Source organism: Dendrobates tinctorius, unplaced genomic scaffold (genome assembly GCF_039654945.1).
Source record: "Dendrobates tinctorius isolate UK_male_01 unplaced genomic scaffold, ASM3965494v1 ptg000095l, whole genome shotgun sequence".
NCBI classification, from domain to species: domain Eukaryota; kingdom Metazoa; phylum Chordata; class Amphibia; order Anura; family Dendrobatidae; genus Dendrobates; species Dendrobates tinctorius.
In genome coordinates this window covers 16,703,000-16,715,400 of record NW_027361763.1, presented here as the reverse complement: position 1 = coordinate 16,715,400, position 12,401 = coordinate 16,703,000, and the positions used below count along the sequence as shown (strand labels likewise).

The 12,401-nt window shown below is 47.8% G+C and overlaps 1 protein-coding gene across 2 annotated transcripts in view; it reads right to left on the bottom strand.

Annotated features, from left to right (window-relative positions):
* Window positions 1–12,401, bottom strand: part of GFRA4 (GDNF family receptor alpha 4) — a 575,713-nt gene that overhangs the window by 146,898 nt on the left and 416,414 nt on the right. The window contains exon 2 of one of the 2 annotated variants that reach the window (XM_073586751.1): window positions 186–263. The exons of the other annotated variant lie outside the window; for it this stretch is intronic. Within the exon in view, the coding sequence (XP_073442852.1) occupies window positions 186–263 (78 nt within the window). The remainder of the gene's footprint in view (window positions 1–185; window positions 264–12,401) is intronic. 2 annotated transcript variants of the gene reach the window in all.

Genomic DNA, 12,401 nt, shown 5'->3' with positions numbered 1-12,401 from the left:
CCTTCCATGGAAAACTCTTAACCATCATTGTAAATACTAATTTTTCTTCCCCTCCCTACAAGTACAGAGCGCGCGTCGCCTCCCAGATGCAAGACATTGATTTCCCTATTCATTTCGAACAATTGCAATTGTTTTTTTCTTAAAAAGATACAATTCATTAAATAAGATCCATAAAGAAAAAAAACCTTTTGTCTTTTGTCTGTTGCTCGCTGAGACTTCGGAGGCCGTTTTTCTTCGGTTGCTCCTTTGGCCGCTGCTTGAAGCTGTAAAAAATAAAAAAAAGAATAATATTTTGTAAAGCTAAAAAAAAAATTTTATTGCATTTTTTTTCTTTTTTTTTTTTTTCCAAAGGGACAGTGAGCTAATAATGGGGATTGAAGCAGTGTAATTATAGTCATCAGAGATACAAAAAAAAAATCATTTTTTTTTGCAAAAAAAAGGGAGAAAAACAAGAGCGCGGTCTTTATGCTACGAGACAATGTGCTATTTGCAACCCAGCAGCACATTCAGGTATTGTATGGAGCTAAACATACGGTTCCAGCGCTCTAAAGGATAAAATGCAGCAGAAATGTATATACCTTTGTCGTTCGGCACCGCAGGGTTATACAGAAGCGCGCGCAGCGGGTCAGAAGTACAATGAGCCGCAAGACTGAAATACTCAGCACGGGGCGCAGACGTACTCCATAAAATCAGACATTTACATTTATGGCGATTAATTAAAACCGGGACGTGGACCGGACAGTCGAAGAAACAAGGTTTTTTTTCTTCACTTCTTAAAAAAAAAAAGTATAGATGAGAAATGTTTGTTCAGTCGCGTGTTGAATTTTGCGACTGTGAAGACGAAACAGAACACAGGAATTTATACTTTGCCTCCCACCTCTAGTGACGCGCCTCATAAAGCGGGAAACAAAATGCAACGCGTATCAAAGCTCCGGCCAAAAAAATGATGGGGGCTGTTTGAAGTGAGGAAGTGAAATCCAGGAAATTAGGGGCAGCTTGAGAGAAGTTTTGTAGGAATGCATGGGGAACAGAGAAAGATGAAGGATGGAGAGGATTGGTAAGGGAGCGATTGTGGACGATTTACTACAGGAAAGCAAAGAATGAAGGAAAGTGAGTTAAATCCAGAAAAAAGGGGAAGCTTTAGAGAAGTTTTGTAGTCATGTATGGGGAACACACAGGGCTGTGATTGGTTAGAGAAAGAGTGGAGAGGATTGTTAACGGAGTGATTGTAGATTATTACAGAAAACCAACAGCAAAAGAAAGAATCACAATAAGGGAAATCCAGAAAAACAGTGGCAGGGGAACAAAGGTAACAAAGCCATACAGGGGAGAGGTAACAGAGCCATACAGGGCAGAGATAACAGAGCCATACAGGGCAGAGGTCACATAGTCATACAGGGCAGAGGTAACAGAGCCATACAGGGCAGAGGTAAGAGTCATACAGGGCAGAGGTAACAGAGTCATACAGGGCACAGGTAATAGAGCCATACAGGGCAGAGGTAACAGAGTCATACAGGGCAGAGGTAACAGAGCCATACAGGGCAGAGGTCACAGAGTCATACAGGGCAGAGGTAACAGAGCCATACAGGGCAGAGGTAACAGTCATACAGAGCAGAGGTAACAGAGTCATACAGGGCAGAGGTCACAGAGTCATACAGAGCAGGGGTAACAGAGCTATACAGGGCAGAGGTAACAGAGCCATACAGGGCAGAGGTAACAGAGTCATACAGAGCAGAGGTAACAGCCATACAGGGCAGAGGAAACAGTCATACAGGGCAGAGGTAACAGAGCCACACAGGGCAGAGGTAACAGAGCAAAACAGGGTGGAGGTAATAGAGCCATACAGGGCAGAGGTAATAGAGCCATACAGGGCAGAGGTAACAGAGTCATACAGAGCAGAGGTAACAGAGCCATACAGGGCAGAGGTAACAGAGCCATAGAGGGCAGAGGTAACAGAGTCATACAGGGCAGAGATAACCAAGCCATACAGGGCAGAAGTCACATAGTCATACAGGGCAGAGGTAACAGAGCTTTACAGGGCAGAGGTAACAGAGTCATACAGAGCAGAGGTAACAGAGCCATATAGGGCAGAGGTAACAGAGTCATACAGAGGAGAGGTAACAGAGCCATACAGGGCAGAGGTAACAGAGCCATACCAGGGCAGAGGTAACAGTCATACAGGGCAGAGGTAACAGAGCCATACAGGGCAGAGGTAATAGAGCCATACAGGACAGAGGTAACAGAGGCATACAGAGCAGAGGTAACACAGTCATACAGGGGAGAGGTAACAGAGCCATACAGGGCAGAGATAACAGAGCCATACAGGGCAGAGGTCACAGAGTCATAAAGGGCAGAGGTAACAGAGTCATACAGAGCAGAGGTAACAGAGCCATACAGGGCAGAGGTAACAGAGTCATACAGGGCAGAGGTCACAGAGTCATACAGGGCAGAGGTAACAGAGCCATATAGGGCAGAGGTAACAGAGTCATACAGGGCAGAGGTAACAGAGCCATACAGGGCAGAGGTCACAGAGTCATACAGGGCAGAGGTAACAGAGCCATACAGGGCAGAGGTAACAGTCATACAGAGCAGAGGTAACAGAGTCATACAGGGCAGAGGTCACAGAGTCATACAGAGCAGGGGTAACAGAGCTATACAGGGCAGAGGTAACAGAGCCATACAGGGCAGAGGTAACAGAGTCATACAGAGCAGAGGTAACAGCCATACAGGGCAGAGGAAACAGTCATACAGGGCAGAGGTAACAGAGCCACACAGGGCAGAGGTAACAGAGCAAAACAGGGTGGAGGTAATAGAGCCATACAGGGCAGAGGTAATAGAGCCATACAGGGCAGAGGTAACAGAGTCATACAGAGCAGAGGTAACAGAGCCATACAGGGCAGAGGTAACAGAGCCATAGAGGGCAGAGGTAACAGAGTCATACAGGGCAGAGATAACCAAGCCATACAGGGCAGAAGTCACATAGTCATACAGGGCAGAGGTAACAGAGCTTTACAGGGCAGAGGTAACAGAGTCATACAGAGCAGAGGTAACAGAGCCATATAGGGCAGAGGTAACAGAGTCATACAGAGGAGAGGTAACAGAGCCATACAGGGCAGAGGTAACAGAGCCATACCAGGGCAGAGGTAACAGTCATACAGGGCAGAGGTAACAGAGCCATACAGGGCAGAGGTAATAGAGCCATACAGGACAGAGGTAACAGAGGCATACAGAGCAGAGGTAACACAGTCATACAGGGGAGAGGTAACAGAGCCATACAGGGCAGAGGTCACAGAGTCATAAAGGGCAGAGGTAACAGAGCCATACAGGGCAGAGGTAACAGAGCCATACCAGGGCAGAGGTAACAGTCATACAGGGCAGAGGTAACAGAGCCATACAGGGCAGAGGTAATAGAGCCATACAGGACAGAGGTAACAGAGGCATACAGAGCAGAGGTAACACAGTCATACAGGGCAGAGATAACAGAGCCATACAGGGCAGAGGTCACAGAGTCATAAAGGGCAGAGGTAACAGAGTCATACAGAGCAGAGGTAACAGAGCCATACAGGGCAGAGGTAACAGAGTCATACAGGGCAGAGGTAACAGAGTCATACAGAGCAGAGGTAACAGAGCCATACAGGGCAGAGGTAACAGAGTCATACAGGGCAGAGGTAACAGAGCCATACAGGGCAGAGGTAACAGAGCCATACAGGGCAGAGGTAACAGCCATACAGGGCAGAGGAAACAGTCATACAGGGCAGAGGTAACAGAGCCACACAGGGCAGAGGTAACAGAGCAAAACAGTGCAGAGGTAATAGAGCCATACAGGGCAGAGGTAACAGAGCCATACAGGGCAGAGGTAACAGAGCCATACAGGGCAGAGGTAACAGAGTCATACAGAGCAGAGGTAACAGCCATACAGGGCAGAGGTAACAGAGCAAAACAGGGCAGAGGTAATAGAGCCATACAGGGCAGAGGTAATAGAGCCATACAGGGCAAGGGTAACAGAGTCATACAGGGAAGAGGTAACAGAGCTAAACAGGGCAGAGGTAACAGAGTCATAGAGAGCAGAGGTAACAGAGCCATACAGGGCAGAGGTAACAGAGCCATACAGGGCAGAGGTAACAGAGTCATACAGGGCAGAGATAACCAATCCATACAGGGCAGAGGTAACAGAGCCATACAGGGCAGAGGTAACAAAGTCATACAGGGCAGAGGTAACAGAGTCATACAGAGCAGAGGTAACAGAGTCATACAGGGGAGAGGTAACAGAGTCATACAGGGCAGAGGTAAGAGCCATACCAGGGCACAGGTAACAGAGTCATACAGGGCAGAGGTAACAGAGCCATACAGGGCAGGGGTAACAGAGCCATACAGGGCAGAGGTAACAGAGCCATACAGGGCAGAGGTAACAGAGTCATACAGGGCAGAGGTAACAGAGTCATACAGAGCAGAGGTAACTGAGCCATACAGGGCAGAGGTAACAGAGTCATACAGGGCAGAGGTAAAAGAGTCATACAGAGCAGAGGTAACTGAGCCATACAGGGCAGAGGTAACAGAGTCATACAGGGGAGAGGTAACAGAGCCATACAGGGCAGAGGTAACAGAGCCATACAGGACAGAGGTAACAGAGCCATACAGGGCAGAGGTAACAGAGTCATACAGGGCAGAGGTAACAGCCATACAGGGCAGAGGAAACAGTCATACAGGGCAGAGGTAACAGAGCCACACAGGGCAGAGGTAACAGAACAAAACAGGGCAGAGGTAACAGAGTCATACAGAGCAGAGGTAACTGAGCCATACAGGGCAGAGGTAACAGAGTCATACAGGGCAGAGGTAACAGAGCCATACAGGGCAGAGGTAACAGAGTCATACAGGACAGAGGTAACAGAGCCATACAGGGCAGAGGTAACAGAGTCATACAGGGCAGAGGTAACAGCCATACAGGGCAGAGGAAACAGTCATACAGGGCAGAGGTAACAGAGTCATACAGGGGAGAGGTAACAGAGTCATACAGGGCAGAGGTAAGAGCCATACCAGGGCACAGGTAACAGAGTCATACAGGGCAGAGGTAACAGAGCCATACAGGGCAGGGGTAACAGAGCCATACAGGGCAGAGGTAACAGAGCCATACAGGGCAGAGGTAACAGAGTCATACAGGGCAGAGGTAACAGAGTCATACAGAGCAGAGGTAACTGAGCCATACAGGGCAGAGGTAACAGAGTCATACAGGGCAGAGGTAAAAGAGTCATACAGAGCAGAGGTAACTGAGCCATACAGGGCAGAGGTAACAGAGTCATACAGGGGAGAGGTAACAGAGCCATACAGGGCAGAGGTAACAGAGCCATACAGGACAGAGGTAACAGAGCCATACAGGGCAGAGGTAACAGAGTCATACAGGGCAGAGGTAACAGCCATACAGGGCAGAGGAAACAGTCATACAGGGCAGAGGTAACAGAGCCACACAGGGCAGAGGTAACAGAACAAAACAGGGCAGAGGTAACAGAGTCATACAGAGCAGAGGTAACTGAGCCATACAGGGCAGAGGTAACAGAGTCATACAGGGCAGAGGTAACAGAGCCATACAGGGCAGAGGTAACAGAGTCATACAGGACAGAGGTAACAGAGCCATACAGGGCAGAGGTAACAGAGTCATACAGGGCAGAGGTAACAGCCATACAGGGCAGAGGAAACAGTCATACAGGGCAGAGGTAACAGAGCCATACAGGGCAGAGGTAACAGAGCCATACAGGGCAGAGGTAACAGAGCCATACAGGGCAGAGGTAACAGAGTCATACAGAGCAGAGGTAACAGCCATACAGGGCAGAGGAAACAGTCATACAGGGCAGAGGTAACAGAGCAAAACAGGGCAGAGGTAACAGAGCCATATAGGGCAGAGGTAACAGAGCCATACTGGGCAGAGGTAACAGAGCCATACTGGGCAGAGGTAACAGAGCTATACAGGGCAGAGGTAACAGAATCATACAGAGCAGAGGTAACAGCCATACAGGGCAGAGGTAACAGAGTCATACAGAGCAGAGGTAACAGCCATACAGGGCAGAGGTAACAGAGTCATACAGAGCAGAGGTAATAGAGCCATACAGGGCAGAGGTCACAGAGTCATACAGAGCAGAGGTCACAGGATGGGGTAGCTGTTGGGCATTTGCCATCTTTATGGAGGCTGCAGCCTGGACTCATGGGGTCAGTGATATGGAAGTGACCAGTATCTTTAGGCCTCCAGACGCCCCCACGTGCCCACACGGCCCTGTATGCGCAGCCCTTGAGCTGTGATTTTGGCAGCGATGTCTGTCAGCGAGTACTGGCAGCCGGATCACCTCGCTGAGTTATCTATAGCCTCCTCGCTGAATAACCACAAACCGCGATTCTCCTCTGCCGACGTATAAGCCTCTGTCTGATATTGGAGTCACATCTCAGCTTCCCACAAATGTGACTTTCAGGCATGGCCGCCGCGCCGCTCGCCTCCTCTCTATGCTCCATATAGTTTAGCTCCCGGTTTATGATTCCTCTTAGTCAACATGTCAGAGCTGGGAGGACGGGCGTATTACCTGCTGCCGGCATTGACTGCCCTTCTGCAGATTCTTCCTAAAATTACCCTGCCCCAGCTGTTCCCGGCGCGAGCGGTGTACAATTTCACCGTCGTGTGATCAATGGGCAAAAGCAAAGGTCTTCGGCGTCAGTTTCCGATGACCTCTCTTCACCTCTCAATACAAATCTTTTATTGTAGAGCAGCTCCCATTTTTTCGGCTGATTTTTACAGGAATAGATGTTCATAGGCTCATAATGGCGCCCGCGGATCATGAATTTTGCAAAGTCAAAAATTGTCTTAAATTTTGCCTTTAACTTTTTTTGTGACACAAAGGTAAGAAAATGAAAACGGAAGAACATTAGTGAGAAATTTAGAATTTTTTTTTCAAAAAGTCCAAAACGTCCGAAAACCTTAAATTGTTCATGCTCAACAATAGGCAAGCACGTATGAAATTGGCTTCAGAAAAGGTGCAGAGTGTAACTGGTGGTAAAACGCCACAAACTAGACAAACAAAAGGCGCAAATGTAATAAGTGGTCCATAGTCCCCAAAAATTAGTGCTGTAAAACAAGGATCCTCTGTGCTGTAGATACAGTATCCAAAATACATCATTAAAGGCACAATCCACAAGAAGAGTGTTGTGCACACAGTCCTTAACAAAGCGGCAAAAGCATCCCAAAAATAATGCCAAATACACAGTATGCAAAAATACTGGCACACATACAAAATAGTGGCAAACACAGACCCTAAAAGCAGTGCCATGTACATAGTATCCCCGTATGCCGTAATAGACAAGCAATCACTGTCCTTAAAAATAATAACTAACATACAGTGTTACCAAAAACAGGGCAAAGCACACTCCCTAAAAAGTGCTGTAAACTATCCTCATAAATAGTGCCGTACACACTGCCATTAAAAATAGTGCCAAACATACGGTATTCCCGGCAATAAGGCTAAACATAGTGTCTCAAAAACAGTGACAAACGCAGTCCAAAATCGTGTCATACACATAGTATCCCCCCAAAATTATATCACCCAAACATAGTGTTAAACACACAGTCCTCATATACAGTATAGTGCCGTACACACTGCACCAAACTAAATGCACAACATTTTTGCACAATTTTTGTTGTGCGATATTTCAAAGTGATTTACGCCAGAAATAAACTGCTATAAACACTTAGATGAATCCGAATCATTTTCCAGCACAGTTTTGCTCCAGAAATAAATCTATACATACATAGCGGACTCTAAAATAGTGCCGTACATATAGTGGCTCCAAAAATGATTCTCCCATACAATAACCATGGCAAAATTTGCTCTTTGACATTATTGGTGTCAGCAATTTAAATCCTGCCCACCTGCTCCGGTGAGGAACTTCCAAATCCCGAGTAGGAAAAACCCAATTGTGGGTGGGGACAGCTTAGGGCAGTCCTTGGAAATATGGGACGTATTGGACTGATGTATGTAAACCTGCTACATTGGATCTGCTTCTAGATTTACCTTAAGCCTTAAAGGGATTTTTTTTTAAATTCTATCCACAAATGATCTGTAAGTTCTGTAGTAACTGTGTTCTGTCACTTGTGTTGCTCCGAGAGTTGAACCCCCAAACAATCACACAATACTGTCCTTGTTGGAGTATACAGTAGCTGCAGGCTTATACAGTGTAGGGACTTATAGGGCCTATCTATAGCTGTAGGCTGTGCTGTAGACAGTATTGCGACCTCCCTGCCTTGTTTCACCGTGTTCTTCCATGTTGTGATGATTTAGGTCACGGTTGCCCAACCATGTTCCAAGTAAACCATCTCGTTCTTCCATAATGTCCAAGTGTCGATGTTTCAGCTGAAAGACGAAATCTGTAACAGTGCTATCCTAATGTACTAAAAAATCATTATACAGGGACGCTAAACCTAAAAAAATGAGAAAATGGTAATTTTAAGTAATTTTCAGTTTTTGTGCCTTTCCTTTTCCTCCCTTTCTCCCCAAACCTTCCTTATTTTTACATCCACATAGCCGATTGAGGACTTGTTTTTGAACAACGCCGTTCACTTTACCAATCAGTGAACTGCAGAGCCCCCCAACGAACCTGTCCATTAAAGTAAATGGCTGCCCACTCTCTCCAGGCCCACAAGCTCGCTGCCTCGGGGTTATCCTTGACATTGATCTCTCTTTCAAATCACATATCCAAGCCCTTTCCATTTCCTGCCGACTTCAACTCAAAAATATTTCACGGATCCGTACATTCCTCAACCAAGAAACTGCAAAAACCCTAGTCCATGCCCTCATCATCTCCCGCCTTGACTACTGCAACCTCCTGCTCTGTGGCCTCCCCTTTAACACTCTCGCACCCTTCCAATCTATTCTAAACTCTGCTGCCCAACTAATCCACCTGTCCCCCCGCTATTCCCCGACGTCTCCCCTCTTTCAATCCCTGCACTGGCTTCCCATTACCCAAAGACTCCAGTTCAAAACCCTAACCATGATATACAAAGCCATCCACAACCTGTCTCCTCCATACATCTGTGACCTCGTCTCCCGGTACTTACCTGCACGCAACCTCCGATCCTCACAAGATCTCCTCCTGTACTCCCCTCTTGTCTCCTCTTCCCACAATCGCATACAAGATTTCTCCCTCGCATCCCCCTTACTCTGGAACTCTCTACCACAACATTGCAGACTCTCGCCTACCAAGGAAACCTTCAAAAAGAACCTGAAGACCTACCTCTTCCGACAAGCCTATAACCTGCAGTAACCACCCATCCACCAAACTGCTGCAAGATGAGCTCCACCCTCGCCTACTGTATCCTCACCCATCCCTTGTAGATTGTGAGCCCTCGCGGGCAGGGTCCTCTCTCCTCCTGGACCAGTCATGACTTGTATTGTATTAAGATTACTGTACTTGTATGTATTATGTATACCCCTCCTCACATGTAAAGCGCCATGGAATAAATGGCCCTATAATAATAAATAATAATAATAATAATAATAATATTATAATAATAACTGTAAAACGGGAAGACAAATTTCCAGTGAAGACACAATGAAGCAATAGCTTTTTTGATTTTTGTTTCTTTACTTCGATCAGTACAATTACAGCGAAACTAGACATATACATTTACAGTTGGGGTTCGCTCACAGCGATCTAAATCCTCTTCATATTCGGCTGTGGTTGTTGCAAGAATTTTCTGCATAATCCATAAAGATGGCATTTAAATTTACAAACAGCAACGATTAAGAGTCCGGTGATTCTCAGCAGAAAGGACGGTGTTCAGTTTCCTAGAAATCTATAACGAGGATCTGCTGAATCAGACTCGATGGAATGAATATAGAAAACTGCAACGACTCCACAGCTTCATCCATGTGGTGCAATGTCAGAAATCACACGAGAGACTGTTATCTGTCACATATCTATCTATCTATCTATCTATCTATCTATCTATCTATCTATCTATCTATCTATTATTATCTTATTAACTATCTATCATCTACTATTTATCTATTATCTATTTAGCTATTATATATCTATTTATCTATCCATTTTCCATTATCTTTCATCTATTTATCTGTCTATTATATATCTATTCATATATTATATCTCTCTATTTATTATCTTTCTATAGCACGTTTTATCTAGGAGGATGCAGAGAGTAGCTAAAAAAATGCAGATTCCAGGTTACATATTTCCCCTAATTACTATTTCATTCTTCATCTTACAGCACAGAAGGAACATCCTCCACCTTCTCAAAATCCTGTGTCTGGCTGTTAGACAATTGGCTGCAGCAAGAGCCGCCCCCTGTCCTGCCTGTAATAGGAGGCTACTGGCTGCAGAAGGAGCCTATCAGAGCCTCTCCCTGTCTGTAGTAGGAGACTACTGGCTGCAGCAGGAGCCACCCCCTGTCTGGTCAGTAATAGGAGATTACTGGCTGCAGCAGGAGCCTCTCCCTGTCCTGTCAGTAATAGGAGGCTATTGGCTGCATCAGGAGCCTCCCCCTGTCCTGCCTGTAATAGGAGGCTACTGGCTGCAGCAGGAGCCTCTCCCTGTCCTGTCAGTAATAGGAGGCTATTGGCTGCATCAGGAGCCTCCCCCTGTCCTTCCTGTAATAGGAGGCTACTGGCTGCAGCAGGAGCCTCTCGGAGCCTCTCCCTGTCCTGTCAGTAATAGGAGGCTAATGGCTGCAGCAGGAGCCTCTCCCTGTCCTGTCTGTAACAGGAGACTACTGGCTGCAGCAGGAGCCTCCCCCTGTCCTGCCTGTAATAGGAGACTACTGGCTGCAGCAGGAGCCTCTCCCTGTCCTGTCAGTAATAGGAGGCTACTGGCTGCAGCAGGAGCCTCCCCCTGTCCTGCCTGTAATAGGAGACTACTGGCTGTAGCAGGAGCCTCTCTACTGGCTGCAGCAGGAGCCTCTCCCTGTCCTGTCTGTAATAGGAGGCTACTGGCTGCAGCAGGAGCCTCTCCCTGTCCTGTCTGTAATAGGAGACTACAGGCTGCAGCAGGAGCCTCCCCCTTTCCTGTCAGTAATAGGAGACTACTGGCTGCAGCAGGAGCCTCTCTCTTTCCCTGTCTGTACTAGGAGACTACTGGCTGCAGCAGGAGCCTATCAGAGCCTCTCCCTGTCTGTAGTAGGAGACTACTGGCTGCTGCAGGAGCCTCTCCCTGTTCTGTCAGTAATAGGAGGCTACCGGCTGCAGCAGGAGCCTCCCCCTGTCCGCTCTGTAGTAAGAGACTACTGGCTGCAGCAGGAGCCTCCCCTGTACTGTCTGTAATAGGAGACTACTGGCTGCAGCAGGAGCCTCTCCCTATACTGTCTGTAATAGGAGTCTACTGGTCACAGCAGGAGCCCCCCTGTCCTGTCTGTAATAGGAGACTACTGGCTGCAGCAGGAGCCTCTCTCTGTCCTGTCAGTAATAGGAGGCTACTGGCTGCAGCAGGAGCCTCCCCCTGTCCTGTCAGTAATAGGAGGCTACTGGCTGCAGCAGGAGCCTCCCCCTGTCCTGTCTGTAATAGGAGATTACTGGCTGCAGCAGGAGCCTCTCACTGCCCTGTCTGTAATAGGAGACTACTGGCTGCAGCAGGAGCCTCCCCCTGCCCTGCCTGTAATAGGAGACTACTGGCTGCAGCAGGATCCTCCTCCTGTCCTGCCTGTAATAGGAGACTACTGGCTGCAGCAGGAGCCTCTCTCTTTCCCTGTCTGTACTAGGAGACTACCGGCTGCAGCAGGAGCCTATCAGAGCCTCTCCCTGTCTGTAGTAGGAGGCTACTGGCTGCTGCAGGAGTCTCTCCCTGTTCTGTCAGTAATAGGAGGCTACTGGCTGCAGCAGGAGCCTCCCCCTGTCCGCTCTGTAGTAAGAGACTACTGGCTGCAGCAGGAGCCTCCCCTGTACTGTCTGTAATAGGAGACTACTGGCTGCAGCAGGAGCCTCTCCCTATACTGTCTGTAATAGGAGTCTACTGGTCGCAGCAGGAGCCTCCCCCTGTACTGTTTGTAATAGGAGAATACTAAATGCAGCAGGAGCCTCTCCCTGTCCTGTCAGTAATAGGAGGCTACTGGCTGCAGCAGGAGCCCCCTTGTCCTGTCTGTAATAAGAGACTACTGGCTGCAGCAGGAGCCTCTCCCTGTCCTGTCAGTAATAGGAGGCTACTGGCCGCAGCAGGAGCCTCCCCCTGTCCTGTCTGTAATAGGAGATTACTGGCTGCAGCAGGAGCCTCTCCCTGTCCTGTCAGTAATAGGAGGCTACTGGCCGCAGCAGGAGCCTCCCCCTGTCCTGTCTGTAATAGGAGATTACTGGCTGCAGCAGAAGCCTCCCCCTGTCCTGTCTGTAATAGGAGATTACTGGCTGCAGCAGGAGCCTCTCACTGCC